General features: G+C 33.6%; 3 protein-coding genes across 3 annotated transcripts; 1 reads left to right on the top strand and 2 right to left on the bottom strand.

Moving 5' to 3' along the window:
- Nucleotides 1-370: 370 nt before the first annotated feature.
- On the bottom strand, nucleotides 371-5,763 carry LOC106135440 (zinc finger protein 592). Its single transcript, XM_013335731.2, has 3 exons — nucleotides 5,401-5,763; nucleotides 3,817-3,960; nucleotides 371-3,122 (listed from the first exon to the last, which is right to left on the bottom strand). The coding sequence occupies exons 2-3, from the start codon at nucleotides 3,954-3,956 to the stop codon at nucleotides 1,340-1,342; spliced, it is 1,923 nt and encodes a 640-aa protein (XP_013191185.1). The 5' UTR covers nucleotides 3,957-3,960; nucleotides 5,401-5,763; the 3' UTR covers nucleotides 371-1,339.
- Nucleotides 5,764-6,250: 487 nt separating this feature from the next.
- On the bottom strand, nucleotides 6,251-8,263 carry LOC106135450 (cartilage-associated protein). Its single transcript, XM_013335742.2, has one exon. It carries the CDS (start codon nucleotides 7,884-7,886, stop codon nucleotides 6,759-6,761), a length of 1,128 nt encoding a protein of 375 aa, XP_013191196.1. The 5' UTR covers nucleotides 7,887-8,263; the 3' UTR covers nucleotides 6,251-6,758.
- A 1,489-nt stretch (nucleotides 8,264-9,752) lies between these two features.
- Nucleotides 9,753-17,377, top strand: LOC106135460 (cilia- and flagella-associated protein 161). The gene is made up of 12 exons (XM_060948779.1): nucleotides 9,753-9,812; nucleotides 10,243-10,332; nucleotides 10,963-11,035; nucleotides 11,785-11,965; nucleotides 12,111-12,195; nucleotides 12,687-12,845; nucleotides 13,243-13,332; nucleotides 14,788-14,950; nucleotides 15,249-15,496; nucleotides 16,246-16,404; nucleotides 16,895-16,984; nucleotides 17,282-17,377. The coding sequence occupies exons 1-12, from the start codon at nucleotides 9,753-9,755 to the stop codon at nucleotides 17,375-17,377; spliced, it is 1,494 nt and encodes a 497-aa protein (XP_060804762.1).
- The last annotated feature ends 1,240 nt before the right edge of the window (nucleotides 17,378-18,617 follow it).

Here is an 18,617-nt window from a genome sequence, read left to right as displayed (position 1 = left end):
GAGGATTTAGAATTTAGTAAATTTAATACTTTTGGTTTAATTCTCACTATATAATAAAATAGGAACACTTCATCTTTTTCCCATAGATGTCGTAAAAGACGACTAAGAAATAGGCTAATTAACATGGCGAACAGCAACCTGTCACTATTTGAATTGAAATTCCATCTTTGGGGTTTTTCGTGATTGATGACAAGGAAAAGGCAAATTTCTTCTAATCTCTCTACAATTTAAAGATTTAACAACATCTTAATAAAAGATAGCACGTAGTACGTTGCTTTCGTTAAAAGATTCCAGGAAAATCACACAAAAACCAATCTGTGAGGGCGCGGAATATTATCAGTCACTGAAGATTGCAAATTTCAAACAAATAAAAGGAAATTATGTATCTTTTTATTTTATAAAAAGCCTGAAATGAGACGATATGAATAATAAAAAAAAGAGTTTATTTGTGTTAACACAATGAGAAATCCCGTAATGCTGAGCACCGGCAATATATTGCCAGTGTTCAATCATACGGGATTTCTAAGTACCTACCATAGACTAGTACCTACCTACTTAGTAATAAAGTCATAAAACATATCTCAATCCATATTATCTCAATTAATACAATGTATTCGTGACATATGCAGTAAAACATAATATATGATATAAACAAAGAAATCTAAATAATTTTACCACACAAAGAAATTGGTGAAATAGTCTGATGGACAAGAAAATGTCATTCAAACAAGTGGACAACAGTCCAACTGAACAAATTTTGCTTAGTTGTAGGGGTTAATAAAATGATATCATACCATATACACAATGCACATGTACATACATATTCTAGTGAAACCTTTTTCGTTTTATTGTAATCAACAAATAATAACATTTTAACTTACCTATTCTGAATATGTTTAACTAGCTACATCACATTACTTCAGGGTTTTACGAGTGAGAATAATTTGTATATTTAACAAAATCGTATTTAGATCCATAAATGCCTAGACGAAAAGGAGGCCAAAGATTTGCATTGACATTGCTTCAATAAAAATGTAGACTAGGGAGAGATAAATCGGAATAAATATAAATCTAATTTTAAGAGTGGAATCCACACCTTCGGTAGTTTTGACAATAACATAAAATGATTATAAACTAATATTATTATAAGATTAAAACTAAACTTAAGAACAATTACTTTTAAATTAGCTAAGTATTAAAGGTATACTTAACTATATTAAATACTTATTATTACCATCTTACATTATCAAAAACATAACAAGTTGGTATTTTTAATTTTTTTTATATATTTACTACACCATTTTTTACATAAATTTATTTAACGAATGTTATTTTACTTTTACGGACTTTTGTTAGATGTTTTATTGAATATAAAAGCCATACCATGCACCCTGAAATGTTTATCTAAATCATCTAAATTATCAAACTGGTCTCTACAAATGCGACATTGATTTTCACGCAACGGTTCAATGATTGCATCAGAATTGTGTTGATATTTATCTAGCGCATTTTCATTGTAACATTGTTTTTGTTGAATATATTTATCAACATCTGTCACGTTATGCTCTAGGAGTATATGTGTGGAAAATGACGGCTTTACAACGAAACATTTTCCACATTCCATGCACTGATATGCCATGCATGGATCTCTGTGTTGTAGAATATGCGTTTCAAAAGATTTTTTGTCTTTTCCAGAATACTCACAATTAAGACAATCATATTGGTTCCTATTGGATGTAGGTGATGTTGTCGTTATATCTTTAGTATTAATTGCAGGATCTTGTTTTGAGCCTATACTTTTTCTAGATTTTCGATTTCGCTTCTTTTTGGTAATTGTATTGATTTGGTTGCTTTTTAATCTTTTCAAAATTATTTTAATATCTATACAGCGTTGATTTTTGTGAAATTCATTAAAATGATGTTTAATATCTTCCCAATCCTCACTTATGGCCATTGTACAAGATGGGCATTTAATTTTTTTCTCAATTAGAATGGGGCTCTGTATAGTTTCAGTTGGACCACTTGTTGACGGTTCCAACGTACATTTAAAAGGGCATTCGTCTGGAAGAACCTGAATTTCATCATATTTACATTTGTATGTAAAGCTTCTTAAGCATCTATCGCATCTTTTAACTACACGATATATTCTTTTAGATGTTGAACTTGCAAACAGCGACGCTGCTGATTCGAACATTTTTTTAATTGCATCAGTATTACAATGCTTTTCTATATGGTGATTTAGAAAGGAGTAAATATCATTGCACGTTAGTCCACATGTCCAACACGGATAAACGTTACCAAAACTGTTACATTCCACATGGCTCTTCAAATGATGGTCGATTTGACCCGGTAGCACCAACCTTCCAGGGCACAATACGCACTGATAAAATATGAGGGCTTTGCATTCTACATTATGTGTTTTGAGATGCTTAATCATAGTTTGATTGCTATAGCTAGCAACAACGCAGGCATTACATTTGAATACTTTCACTACGTGCTCCTTTTTTAAATGACCATTAACATCATTTGGATGAAGTAATTTGCAATTCGCAATAGGGCATTGCATTCGAGTTGTAGCCCGCATCATCTTGAAACCTTCACAGTGATGTGTATATGGATAAGTAATGGTTTTTGTTGAAAGATGTTGGCCACACTCGGGACAGTAGAATGGAGGGGAGTTTGTATGAAGTCGAAGATGAGCTTTGAGTCCACATTCGTTAGGCATAGCAAACAAGCATACTGGGCAAGTAAAGACTTCGTTACTTAGTCTCATGTAATGTTTGGCACGTTCTTTGAATATAGGCCCTGAACTTAAGTATTCTGATTTGCAATCAAAACATACCCACTTCGCCGACTTCTCTTTTAGTGGATTTGATAAGATAGTCGCCTGGTTTGAGGTATTACTACTACTGATAATTGAAGTCAAGTAACTCATTGGAAGTGGTTCTACCTTCAAATCACTTACATTTATAGTAGCAGTCTTAAAAGCGTGCGACCTTATATGGGAGAGTAAGTTGCATCGGTTCAGAAAAATCTTTGTATTGTTACAGTGTCTGCACATGTAAGTAATCTTAAGTGATTTTCGATTAATGTGGCGTTGATAGCTTGACTCCAGTACAAATCTGAAAAAAAAAATACATGTTCATCATTAAATATAAGTACATAATGCATGTTTACTTTCGTTTCTATCCTCACAGACGAAGACTCGGATTATGTACTGCTATGACTAGAGTTCCGGAGTGAGAAAATAAGAACATTAGGCGAAGTAACTATCTTAACTTAAACCGGTTAGTGTCATGTAAATACAAATTCAGCTACTTATAAGTGCCGGTTTCTTCAGAATCTTTTTCCTAACAGTATTATTTACAATTCTGATTCTGAACTCCGCGGCATTGTAATAGAATCTGGAAATTAGCATTTAAACTAAAAAACGGAGGCTTTGATCATTGCCAATCTGATCTGTCCCAATCTGATCACATTATTTAAATTTCGTTTAAACCAATTATTCATAACAATGTATTCTCTCGTCCACATTTCTATTCTAAGTTGTTGTATTGATGTTGAAATGTCCTATATTAATGAATAAAAAATTCAAACTAGAACAAAATCGGAAGATTCGAACTCGTAAGACGCAAAGATTTGACGTATTGGAGCATTTATACAGCCTCCGATACAACATCGTCGGAGCCGCGATTCCACAAGCATAACAGTAAGCCTGGCGGAAGATCTTCCCTTTGGTGGCGGTCGAGCCGAATCATCGCTCCCGCTACAACTTGAATAAACGCTTCTCGTTTTATGTAATAAACGGATTCCTACCTGTCGCAGCAATCTGTACACGAATATACTTTATGCCCATCAATTGGTATTGGTATTTCATAATTGGGTATAGCCCGGTAAAATAAGAGATTTTTCACACTGAATTTGTCATTGATTTGATCCAACTCCGCCATTTTCATAAATCTGAAATACATTTAAAATTAAACAAATACAGTGCCTTCTTAATATAAATATAGAATAAGTCGCAGCAAGGTACTTTAACCTTTTTATACACTTTAGAATAGGACCACACCACTCTTTCCCATGGATGTCATATAAGACGAATATGAGATAAACTTGGGATTCTTTTTTTAAGGGAATGGGCTAGCAACCTGTCACTTAAGCATTCTATCCTAAAGCCACACAGCTGAACGTGGCCTTTCAGTGTTTGCGAGACCGTTGGTTCTGTATACCCCGTAAGGGATAAAGATGTGATGTGGTTATATGTATATAAGTTGTGATTATATGTACTTTACAATATAAATACATATAGTTTGTAAGGCTAACTGTAAAAGTTGGCTTGTGCCTTGTAAATTAGTAATTTGGACAACCGAAGCGAAATATCGCTTTGCACTGGGTACTTAGCATACGTGCATACAGCATAGAAACCGGATAAGTCCTATCCTTAATTATTCCTAGGAAAAGGAAGAAAAAATTCCAACCAAACAAGGCATTATATCTATCTTGTTGGAGGTACCTAGTTAGTTAAAGCTCAATAATATATGCGAAAGCACCCCGCTTTGAATATATTGACCCTATGTAGATACGATCGGGGTCAAAAATGCATAAATGTGCGCATCTCATTTTAAAATTTGTTAGCTATAAATCCAGTCCCAAAGAAAAAATGTAGGTATATATCTACTGAATTTATTTCTGTCATCCTTATACATGACTGGGTTGCCATAATGTAAAATAACCCAAATGTTGTAGGAGGCGAGAATAAAAAATCCGCATACCTATAAAAAAGCACCTTACATATTATATGAGTACATTAGATTTGTTTAAGATAATAACCAGTGCATCAAAATTGAATAGGTAGAAAAATTCGTAACATTATCTTTCAGTCGTGCACCCACACATACAACAATCACTTAGCCGTGTTATGACAAGGATATAACCACAGAACACATAGATGTCTGTGTTCTGTGGATATAACTAAGAGCAAAATTTCATCGCTATAGTTTAGAACATTCTGCATCCTGTTACTTAGGTCTAATGTCCTACGACTATCAATCAAAATTAATATATACTTTATTCATTCTTTCTATTTCGACGTATATATTTCAACGAGAGGTAGATTTTAATTTGTGACTTGAATAAGTCAGCTTTTATAGATAATATAGATTAACTAGATTTAATAGGTTGTTAATACTTACAATACGGAAAACATATTAAGAGAGATTGATATAATACGACATACGAGCAGGGATATAAGTCATTTTAATGGCAACACCAAAACACATCTTAGTACGAGTCGAATACGAAGTCTTTTTACCATATCGTGGTTTGTCGCAATTTTTATGATACATACATCTCTTTTATTCTCAGATGCTTAAAGAAGTATATAAACACTTAGGTACTCACCAGAATAAGCCACAAGTAAGAATTATCTTTGTGATGAACACGAACAATTCATTCGACATCTCGTCTCGCAACAATTTGACATTGACAATACTGCAGCTCCCTCTTGCGGTGAATCGTGAAAATTAATCAGTATCGCCATTATAGAAAAATTCTAAAATGCTGCCATTAATGAAACTTTAAAAAATAAACTCCCTCACTACTAGCTCAATATTATAATTATAAATATAGCCTCAAACTAGCAATAACGATAAAAACCAACAGTTATATAAAGCAATAAATATTTTTGAGGTGTATCGACTGGGGAAAAGATGGAATACCTAATTAGATTTCTCTATGCTGGTTGACTGGAAGATTTCTTCATGGGATTTGATCCATGAAGAAATCTCTTCCAGTCAACCAGCATAGAGAAATGTCCGCCGTCGCAATATTTTCTTTGTATATTTTTTAAAGTACCTATATCTTCAATAAATCAACAACTTACGCGCATTTTTTATGTCACCAACAAACAAGGTGTTTTTGGGAATTATAAAAATCTATTTATAGAAATTAATTCAGAAGGAAAAGAAAAACATTATCCCAATAATATAAATGCGAAAGTGAGTTTACACCTCTTCTCGGGTTATGCACTGAATTTTCTTGAAATATCACGTTTTGTATAATTAAGAGTCTGGAGAAACTACAGTTCCCGTGGGATTTGCGAATATCCTGTATTCTTTTGTAAGAGGTGCTAAATTCATCACTTTGTATATGGTGCAAATTTCGTCGGTTTATTGTAGATGGGGCTAATTGCATCACTTTTTGTAGATGGCGTTAAATTCATGCGGGCGAAGCTGCGGGTAAAAGCTTGTCATAGTGAAGAACTTACAATTTTATTAAATAAATCATTTCATACAAACAAATATTAAAAAAATATGGCACATAATGTTTGTCCAGAATCAGTTATACTTACAACCCATTGGGTAATAATAATCTTACAACTAATTACTTTTCTGCCCTTTAATAACAGTTAGTTACAAATAATAGTTACAATTCATGACTGCCAACAAAATTTACCAATAAGTCATCATTTTGTTTGTGGCTAAACAAATCTCTTATCAACAACTGTTTTATATCACAGAGATTAGACAGTTAGCTTTAACAAATTTTTTAACAGAACTAGCTTAACTTTGACAAGCCTGGAATTTTATCAATTTACCTTATACAATTTTACCTATATCCAAGATAGTTGAAAACAAGGAAATGATAAATGACTAAAGGGCCAACTATACTCAGAAGGCAAGCAAAATTTCGGATAAGGCAGAGATTCTGCTTTTTGGCATGCTATGCCATAATGCAATAGTGCCCTGGCTGCATTGTTTTTATTGTGTCTCAGTACTGTAAAAATTAGGATTTTCATGAAGATAAAGCTCCAACAGTTCCTTTTCATAATTATCACGTTTTAAGTAAAATTGCATATCACTACGCTCAACAAATGAGCTTGGCTCAGTAAGAGTGCTATAAATTTCTTTGTTTTCTAACATAATTTCATCACCCGGTTTTAAAAGAAGAGCACTTGCAGTAGCTTTAGCAGCATCTTCAATCAGATTCAAATTATAATAAGATATTTGCAAGTAGTTAAGAGCTTCTGATAAAAAATCTATACCAGAATTGTAGCCGATTGATTTAAGTCTTGTCTGACATTGTTGTTGACAATCCAACAAAGATGCTATTGCGTTAGAGAGTGTTACCATTAATTCAGAGGACCATTCTTGTTCTGGCAATTGTTCACAAGCCATTCGACAACTTTCTTCTGAAGATAAATACTTTTTTATAGCATTTTCCATTAGATCAACAGTCTCCCTCCAATCTTTGTTTGAATAGGCCTTTGTGGCAAGATCATACAATGATGTATATTTATCAGCTTCTAAATTAACAATGTCATCTGGGCTTAGCTTAGCAAGTCTTATGTACTGTTGTAAGTTTGATTTCATAATGCTGTCATCAGGATGAACAACTAAATAAGTAGCTGCTGCAGAAGCTGCTTTCTGGAGATGATTTGTTTGATAGTAACATACTTGAAGGTATTCATATGGTTGCAGGTCTATAATTTTTGATAGTAAGGAATCTGGAACATTATTCTTCAGAGAAACTCTATTAAATTCAGTTTCTTGGCATACCATTAAACAACTACTGATATGAAATAAACGTTCATATTGTTTCAAGTCCTCAAAATCATCCGTTATAATATTTTCAAATGTCGACCATTTTGATTTACACTTGTGTCTACAATTAATGATTATAGTCTTGTACAATTTATATAATGTTATTGCTTCTTCAAATTGGACAACACATTCTGTCCAATCTTGCCGTGAATAAGCTTGTAATCCTTTTTTGTATATTTGCTCTAGAGACAAGTTATCACATTCACATAGGTGTGTGTAGGAACTTAGAATAATTATTGCAGAAATAGAAAAGAACATGGTTATTTTTTGCAAGCAAAAGTACATTGTGGGCAACCTGTTCACAATTACCGATTAAACATATATATCACAATGTTCACAATAGCTCAACTGAAGTTGTTTATACGTTCCAGTATGACCTTTGACACACATATCTTTTATCGCTTTACCAACGCTGTTCCTACGTAATATCCTGGTTTTATAAACTGTCTGTAAATAGCCCATTGCCATGGTATTTCAGCATGCCGATGCTCGACTTTTGTTTGTAAAGTTACGAAAAAATATATTATGTAGATATGTTGTTTTCTTGATTTGTTTAAACATAATATACAATTAAAATGAGATAGATATTTACAAGTAAAAAAAAAAAATATACTGCATTGCATATGCACTTCTGAAGTTTCTTTCTTTTCTATATTAAGATTTTACTTTTGGCGGGATAAATAACACGTCAGTGTCTTGAATGCAGTCAAAGATGTCAGATGTCAAATGTCAAATTTCCCGCAATGTGACAATGATATTGACGTTATAATTAATAACTTTTAGTCTAAAGACATGATATAGAAAGAAAGAAAGAAAAATCTTTATTTTGCGTAAAGGTGACATTACATTACATTGTAGAATATAATGATATATTCATAATCATATTTAATATATTCTATATGATCATAGAACTTTAAACACACATACAAATATCTAATCTGGTGGCCAGCGTACCAAAGTTAAGACTTCTGACTTTCAACCGAGCATTCTATCTATATCCGATATTGTTCGTTGGTCTCGCTACGTTATATTGCAATAGGTTTCACAAAATAAAAAATAAAAACTATAAAAGTAATATTTGGAGACTAGGTACAAACTCTATTTAGTTTGTGACAAGGTATGTGTTCTGCAAAGCCGTAGATATACAAATTCAAAGCCTTGATGGATATGTATGTAAACGTTGGATCGATCTTTGTAAAGGTTGCATTTTATACATACATACATAAAATCACGCTTCTTTCCCGGACGGGTAGGCAGAGACTACATCTTTCCATTTGCCACGATCTCTGCATACTTCCTTCGCTTCATCCACATTCATAACTCTCTTCATGCAAGCTCAGCGGTTTCGGGTACTTTTTTACGTTTTATAAACAGTTTTTCTGTAGATTCCATCTGCCTACCTTTTGTCTACTTCGCTGCAACAATAAGAACATAGTTACACTCACACTCATACTCAACATATATAAACTCCCTAGCAGCGCTGTCTACTTGTTATTTTGTATTGATATTTTTAATATGTATCCTTTATGTTGAACGGCAAAGCCTCCTCCGTACTAGGTTTCACTGAACATCAGCGCATTGTGTAACCTCATCAAATATTATGCATATCCTGAGTGGAAACCCTTTTGGTCGCATCATGTAATTTTTTTTATTTCTATGATTATTAACAATTTAATGTTACCTTTGCGCCAAATAAAGATTTTTCTTTCTTTGTATAATTTTATTGCAGGTTATCTTTTATCCGTACCTATATCAAATTTCATAAAATATCCCAAGTAGATTTTGCGTGAAAGCGTGAAAACACTTATCCACGTATCCTTACAAATTAATAATACATACATACATACATACATACATAAAATCACGCCTCTTTCCCGGAGGGGTAGGCAGAGACTACCTCTACAAATTAATAATACTACCTTCTTAATCGATAGATCGTTTGAAACATTATAAATTAGCCTCTTTGAGCAAGTGGTGTTAAATTTCAAACGTCACAATTTTATTATGGTTTTTTAATTTACCAACTCAAATCTTTGACTCGAATAAAAAAAATGATGGTGAACTTTGATGAATGTAATTTTGATATGATGAGTTATGTCTAAATAATTAATTTTTTATGCTTCTTTGTGCATTTATTTTGCATAAATAACGATGTCCTACAATAATTTGGTGCTAATAGGTAATTGGAGTGAAGAGCGATTGAAAAATGAGGTAGGTACCTATTTGTTTATAAGAATTGTATTTAAGATAAAGAGGTCTGGCCTTTGTCTAAAAAAAGTTGTTGTATTTCAGTGTCCATCTAGGGACGAAAATTATAGGTATTTTTATACGTCTATTTCACTTGCGGGGTAGACAGAGCCAGCAGTCTTGAAAGACTGAAAGGCCACGTTCAGCTGTTAAGCTTAATGATAGAATTGAGAGTCTAATAGTAAAATGTTGCTTGTCCATCACCAAAAATAAGTATCTCAACTTTATGCTTATAATGCTATCTCTTAGTCTTAAAGGAGATGAAGTGGCCATATTCTTTTTATATTGGTGCCGGGAACCGCATGGTAACTTTTATAATAATAACTTATTAATTTAGTACCGACTCTGTATATATTTATATCTATTTTCTTAATCATTCAATCATCTTTTGCAGTATGAATTCAAATTATTTCTCCGTAAGCGTGATAGACATGAGTTACTCTTACAAAGATCAAGAACGCTGTTCAGTAATCTCCTGAAAGAGGTACCTACCTTACTTAATTTTTAAGTGTCCTTGTACTAACGTAGTTACTTATGAAATCATAGTATTTATTTCTGCCCGTAATAATCCCTTATGGGGACGGATATATGTAATGTATTTTATTAGTTTTGTGTACAATAACCCAAGAAGGTAGTCACCAGTACTAACGCGAGGATGATAATACTGACTGGTTTTTTAATAGATATTTTGCTAAAGGTATGTTTGTATGTAATCACTTCTATAACCCTTGCGGGGTAGACATACCCGACAGTCTCGAAAAGACGTGAAGGGCCACGCTTTGCTGTATGGCTTAATGTAAGTGTTTTACGTAGATATTGGGTAATTTTACTATTCTATCTTGATATAGGTATATGGGATTATTTTTTTCGAAATTGTTGGCCCTGTCTTCTTCGCAAGGGATAAAAACATGATTATCTATGTATATGTATGTAATTTTAAATCAGCGAAGCAAATTTTAAAGTAAAATCACAATTCAAAGGAGATTTTCTTAACAATAAAATAAAGTTGCAACATTGCGCAAGATTGTATAGGCGGCAATTTATATTATGAATGATTTAATCTTGAACATTTCCAAATGTATATTTATTTAAATCAATATATTTTATTTTACAGAGACCGCTTGAAATAAGCGGAATGTTTGTTCTTTTTGGATATAATGTTCAATTAGTTGCATCAGATATGCCAGGTATTACTCAATAACAATAATATTCTCCAAAAATTGTAAACTAGATTTTACTCGCAACTTCACCCGTGTAAATTAAGCGCAACGTACACGCGCAAATTTAGCGCCACCTATTGAAGAATAAAGGTTTTTCGCAAATTCCAAGGGAGCTATACTTTTAGTTTTAACCGGGATTTTAAGTATATGCGTTGTCCTTTTTCAGACTCTTAATTAAATATTATATAAACGCAAAAATTCAAGACGATTGTTTCAGTAGAAATCAACCAAAAAATTAATTCACTTTCGTATTTATAACATTAGTAGGTATGGATAGTATTGATAGACCTGAGTTAAAACAGGTAGAGTCCAATCAGTTAACAGAACTGCAAATACACCTTCACCAGGAATGGAGACGTAATTGTGCGTGTGTGTGTGCACACTTCAGCTGGTCTATTTACTAACGTGAGAAATCATGTATTATATTCTCTCTCTCCTTCTCAGACGTCAACCAAAATGATAAAGAGAGTAAACATAAAAATCAATAGAATAGAATAGTTTCAAACCTGGATACAAGGTACCACTTATTGACGTCACATACGTCAATAAGTGGTACCTCGTATCTTATATATTCTTAAATCTAATTGTATCTAATACAATGTTCGGGACTAGCTCCAAGTCTACCTACTCATTGCGGTCGTAAGTTATAGAAACATATCTAATATTCTTTTTAAGTTACAGAGTGAAAAGTGTCTGATGTCAATCAGTTTCTTTAGTCTTCTTTTCGTCCACAGCCAAATCGGTCACCGCTAGTGGAAGCCCACAGTATGGGCTGGCCTTGTCAAGCCTCGTGTCTGCTAGGCAGGTGGACTACATGCAGAATATCAACGATGGGTGCCTCATGACCCTCTCGCCGATTACCACTCCTTGTTGCCGAAACACGTTTGTAATTTTGAGGTGCCACGTCCTTAATTTCAGCGTTTTTTAAAGTCAATATGGGTTAGAGGCGGTTCTCTATTTTACGAAAGTAATGACAAAAGTTGTTATAATATGTATTGGTTTATTGAAACGGAACTAGGTTCCTATGCTTATTTTGTTCCAGCACAAAGGAGGAATCAATACATGGAGAAAAAATGAACTACGGTGATGAGTTTTTGCTTCGAGCTGTTAACTATGGTGATCCGGATGTATGTAATATTTCATTAGGAACAGTAAAAAAGTTGGGTAATCGACCAAAGCTTTTCACAGCATGTAATTTACATTTTACTTTACAGTTAATTACCGATCTAATTGAAGGGACGAATTACGTTCTTTTTCTTTTATTGTAAATTAGAGTTATTGTCGAAAAATTAGTTTTCGTGCGAACTGGTAGCGACCTGTCATTGTCATCTCAATTTCATCAATATGTCATCTAGGTAAACGTGGATTTTAAGTCCAGGAACTCTTGGATCTATCTATGCCGAAAGGAATAAAGACGTGATATATGTATGTAAACGTGTGGACACTTAGTAGTATGATTAAATACATATATAGTTAGGTTCCCGGATCCCTTGCAAAAGTAGCAGAGGCCAGACGGTCAAATCAAGGACCATAGTCAAAGGGAGCATCCGTGAGATGTAACTGGGAATAACGCCAAAAAAGAAGAAGATTTATGTATGTATATTTTTTATTTCACAAGGCAGCGCCACTATACGTGAGGTACACGCCGGATCCCACCCCAGGTCCGGCAGACAGCATGCCGATCCGGCTGAGTGCCGCCAAGGACAGTAACTGTCGCTGGACTACAATGCCTTTGCTGCCTGGCGATCGACTCGAAGGATTAGGCAGTCCAGTAAAGGTTATTAAATATTAACTTATCATTGCGTGTTTTCTAAAAAAGAGTTGTATCGACGATCCAGAGGTGTAATCCAGAGATAAGTCAATCTATTGTATATTTTTATAATTATATTATAAATAAGTTTGCAATACTCGTATGAGTCGTAGCATGTGTGTACTACCCTATTGCTACGATAGCTACGAGTATAGTTATATTATGCCTTACGATATGCTTCTTCGCTGCGAGTGCACTAAACTCTATTTGCGACTACGAAACGCTACGACAGCTACGAGTCCGCTACACTCATACTACCGCTTTCGATACAATTTGTAAGAAAACTTTCAGTGACTTTTTCTTCCTCGTGGCGTTAATCACGTTCATATCCTGATCTCTCTAGAGAATTTCCTTTCTGTTACAGACCGGTGCTCGGCTTATTGTGAAAAATTGTGTTGCTGACAAAAGTCTGTGTGTCATGAATCAGAGCTGGATGCAAACTTTTTTTGGTCCCGTAAGTTTTAATTCGCTCTAACCTCGAATGATGTTTATAACGAGCTTATGTTTGAGTACTATTCACGGTGAACGTTGCAAGGGCGTATTTAATTATTTCCATTTGAATTTATTCTAGCGTTTTGCCTAAATGATTCAGTACCTACCTAATTAAGAGTAATGATACATATATGATTTCGAAATTAGTCAAGTAGAATACGCGCCTTACTGACAGACAGAAGATTCTTACATAGGCGTAGGTACACATCCAACTATCTTTTTCCCAGGAATGCGGAGTGACGTGTCGCAACTATATCGACATTCACAAGAGGTACACAGCGGAGAACATTTTTACTCTGGTCAGTGATGTGGCGACCAAGAAACAGGAATAAATATTATTGTATTATTCTGTAATATGTTGCAAAAATTTGTTTAATAATAAATTACTGTGTTGTTTTCTCTTTGTTTTATTGTATGTTGAACTGCTTGTATGAAAAATTAAAAAAAATAGCTCAGAATCACATGGGTTATTCTCGAAAGAAAAAAACATGTACATAAAACCTCAAACTTGATCGTTGAAAAAATGAAAAGTCTTACCTCCCACCTCTCGCGGCACGTAAGGTCTTATTACCAGAATGTCCAGTCGGTTCCTTTGGTCCATTTCTTCGAACGTCCATTTCCCGAATGTTTCTTTTCCCGAATATCTACTTCTCGGAAAGCACACGTGTAAAAATGAAAGAAGTGTTATGTTTTTACCGATTGGAAAAAAAAGGAGGAGGCACGCTATTCGACCACAAACTTAAAAATACATTTATGAAACATGTATTTTTACGTCTGTGAATTCGACGGTGTGGGGAATTTGAACGTATTTTCATTTTATTTTTTTTAATTATAATACTCTAAGCTGTACCCTCCGTAGGTTGTCGCATAGACGGAAAGAGACAGCGGCAATTAATAGGTAGTTCTTAGACAATAGAAAATTTTAAGTATACTTATTAAAAATAAATTTGTAATTAACATACATACCTACATACATACATGTACAACATAATACAACATATTATTATGTATTATGTTGTAATTAACACTTAGAAAAATTAAAGTGTTTTGTAAATAAAGTAATTTTTAAAAAAAATACTAAATAGAAATACGAAGACAATACGGCCTTTTTTCATAAACAATAAATCTTTTTATTACATTAGTATTGACACTTGACAAATTAAAAAAAATTGATTTCTTTTAAAACAACCATCTTTTCTTACATATATCCACAAATATATAAAGCTTTCTACAAGAACACTAGCAAGAAAAATGCAAAAGAAGGAGGAAGATAAGGGTATTGTATACTGTAACCGGGTGCTCCTCGGGAACTGGTACGAAGCCAGTAAATTAGAAGAGGTGAGCGTAATGGTTAACCGGAAGAGAGTTATTGCTTGTTGCTAACTAGTTTTCTTTAGCTTCTATGTAAATATTTCAGTATAAGCTTAACAAGTTTCTGGAACAAATGAAAAAGGGGGATTTGATGTTGGCGCGGTATCGCAAGATGTCTGAGAATCTGAACAAGCCGACAGTGTTGACTCAGTCAGCTAGTACTATTGCTTTTGGAGATAAGATCTGTTTATTGGCTCCTCACGTGCCAGGTAAAATATTTTTAATAAAATTTATCCATATCCAATTATCCATTAAAATAATAAAATTTTTAGTGACCGACCGAAAGATACTGCTAAAAGTTTAGGTAATTATTTATTTAAAAAAAATAAAGCGTTTTTTTAGTCAGTAGACTATTAGTTATACGGAATTAGTTTTACGGCGGACGAAGTCGCAGGAAACATCTATATAAGTTATAATAAAAATATTATACATATTTTATTTCATTTCCATTGTTTAAGTTTGAAATAAGCAATATTATCCATTAAATTGTATAATTTTGATTCCTAGCCACAGACCCACCAGTCGAGGGCAAGAATGGTCTTCTTCTTGGTGGTCGTATTTCTTCAAATGACATAACTTACTCCCAAGAGCTGGAGGATGGATGTTCAGTGGTGGGTCTGTCAGCCCTAACACCTGCTGAGAAAAGTACATTCGTCATCACTAGCGCTGATTATTGTAAACGCGATGGCGAGCCCTTGAAATACAATCAAGAGTTTTTGCTAACCTTATCTTCGTCTCTGAATAAAGAGGTAAGGGTCGTATAGATGATCAAAGCTATTATTAATCTGTTGTCTAATTATTGGCGATCACATTCGTAACTGTTGGATTAGGTTTTACATTAAATAAATTAGTAAATATCGTGTTTTATAAAAAAGCTTTGCTGGTCGACTGTCCACCTTACATCAACCCAGTCAAAGATTATTTACCTTACTTGCTTTTCAAAAAAGACTTAAAGTTTAATAAGACACGAGTATCATACAGTTCACTAAAAGATAAAGACTTTGTTTTAAACAAATTTAAAGTTCTAATTTATTATTATCCACAAGTTAACGAAACGTTTCGAATAACAACTCGAACAAATCTTACTAGCAACCATTATTGAAATAGATATTTGTAAGTGAGTAATAAATAATACAGTTTCCTGGTATCTGAATTTGAATCCCGTTCACGTCAATACCTTCAGTGCGGAACGTGTCTGTCGATATCTATTGATTTCGTTGTAGGTAATATTTCAATTTTACTTCAGCATATTCTCTATTCCGTGAGCTTTTAAACTTAATTTTTAATATGAACTTTAACTATTCCTCTAATAATTTAATATAACAATGCGTGATTTTATAAATGTATGTAAGGAGATAGAGAAAGTATTTATATTCGACTAGTTGGCTGTGATTGACTGACTTATAGTTAATGAGAAACTCTTACAGTAAAGAGTTAGTAAGTTATTCCCATTTTTAAACACTATCCCAATTAACAACTATTTAGTAAACTCATATTACTTCAGCCTTTGTACGTGAGGTATGACCCAAACCCGATCCCTGGTCTCTGCGGCATATACCCGCTGTACCTCAGCAAACATTACGTGTCTAACACTCGCTGGAGGATATTGCCCTGCCAGTCGCCCAACATCACACGCTTCGAGCAGGAGGGCAATCCTGTCCAGGTGAGAAAACTAATTTTTCTATCTATCCCACTCAGTCCTATTGAGTTGTCCCGTGGTGGTACAGTATATGACTGGTCTCATTCACAGTTAAAGTAAATTAAGAAAAGGAAATAACAAACTTTGATAGCAACAGATTGCTAGCCCATTACCTAATAATACCTACACAATATGAAATAATTCGTTACGGCCAATCATTAAAATGTAGGTCAGTGGCTTAGGTTTCAACAATCATTGTCACTTAAAACATAAGTATCACTCTCGCGCTATGCGCCTCCATAAAATATATCTACTAACCTTCGTTCTGTTTCAAATGAATTTTCGTAGGTACGTACTTTATTGCTCACGTCTTTGATGTTGAGATGAAAACAAATTATCTTCGTAATTATATAATACAAAGCTGTCTGCCGGCACGGAAACGGCAAAATTCGTAAAGATCACGCATTAAATTCGTGTTTGTAGAATTTAATTAACGGGCCCTCTTTATTTTCAGGTTAACACAGACGTCGTGATAAATCATTGTGCGACGAATGTTAATTTAGGAATAAATGTTGGTTGCTGGGCAATGGGATTCTATGGAAAAGTAAATATGTTTTGCATTTTATTGATTTAATTAAAATTGATTTTTTTTTGATTTCAATTCAGTTCTGTTTAAATTACAAAGGCGTTTCTGGTGTAAAGATGGCAGGCTGCCATTCTTTGCACCAAAACAAGCAAACGTAAGAGGCAAACAACAATTAATAAATATATTATTTTTTCCTTTAGCAGTTCCTACGAAATCACAGAAATAGTAGTTTATTCTGTTAATTTACAATTTGGTTTAAGCTAGTATTTTTTTTATCGGTACATTTCATACTTACTATACTACAATATTTTCCAGATTTGCACACTTTTGATGAAGACGTGTTTGGATGTTTACGGAAGGGAACTGCCGAATAATATTTGGCAAATTTACATCCCAATACCTGAAAGTTAATTATAATTTCCATTTATTTTGGTTTAAATTATACGACTTTTGCTATAGCTTATACAATTACCGATAACTCCATTCATTAATAAATCGAAAGAGAAATTAATTTGGTGAAAGTTCAAATGTTATTATTAGACGAAGACCCGCTTCGTTATTGTTTCAACTCGTTTATTATACGGAGATCAGAAAACGCGAACTTATTGCGTCTACCTTCGATAACATGAATAAGTCATATCATTCGTTATCAAGATTGCTTTAGAATTCTACGAATATATCTAGTAAAATATTTTCAAGAAGTATGACTTGTTTTAATTTTATTTGAAATTCTATGCTAATTTGTTAATTAAACGTTTCATAATTTTAATTACTACAATAGTATATCCATTAAAATCGAGCCGTGTGGTTCCCGCCACCAATAGAAAAAAGAATAGGTCCACTCCATCACTCTCCCATGGATGTCGTAAAAGGCGTCTAAGGAGTAGGCTTATTAACTTGGGATTCTTCTTTAAGTCGATGGGCTAGCAACCCGTCACTACATATTTGAATCTCAATTCTATCTTAAAGCCAAATAGCTGAATGTGGCCTATCAGTCTTTACAAGACTGTTAGCTCTGTCTACCCCGCAAGGGATATAGATGTGATTATATGTATGTATTAAAATCGAGTGTGAATGATCAGTTTAAAAACCTTAGGGCTTATTTTCAAATTAATATTGTAAAATATACACAAATTAAGTTTTCTTATTCTTCTTATCTTATTTATTATTCTTAATGTATGCAGCCGTTTAATTGAATCTTGAAAATATTATTCTTGTCTCAAAAGAGGTGCATCCAATACCTCTTTAATTCGTTTCCCCTGGGTCCGCTTTCCAATATTTTTATCATGTTATCCTTATTCGGTTTATTTATGAACTGTTGAGCTTCCCTTCCTATTTCCTTTTTTATGTCTGCGGCTCAATTTCTTGAGTGCACCATCTCATAATGAGCGTATCATTGAATATCAAGTCCCATTGAATCCCGCTATATTGTACAAGTTTTGGAAAATGAAATTCATCTTTTGCTATATTCGTTCGCTACTCCGACTTTAATTGTGTGCTTTCCGTTTGAAAACTGGAACGTTATTGAACCGCGTCTTTCTTGAGATATTTTCATATTCTGTATCGAAAAATTTTCCATCTAAGATTTGCAAGATGAGATGTTGGGAGTTAAGTGCAAAGACTAGATAGTAAAGAGTTGCTGTATTTCAAA

Source organism: Amyelois transitella, chromosome 3 (genome assembly GCF_032362555.1).
Source record: "Amyelois transitella isolate CPQ chromosome 3, ilAmyTran1.1, whole genome shotgun sequence".
NCBI lineage: Eukaryota > Metazoa > Arthropoda > Insecta > Lepidoptera > Pyralidae > Amyelois > Amyelois transitella.
The sequence above is the reverse complement of the archived record's forward strand: the minus strand, read 5'-3'. Positions and strand labels throughout refer to the sequence as shown.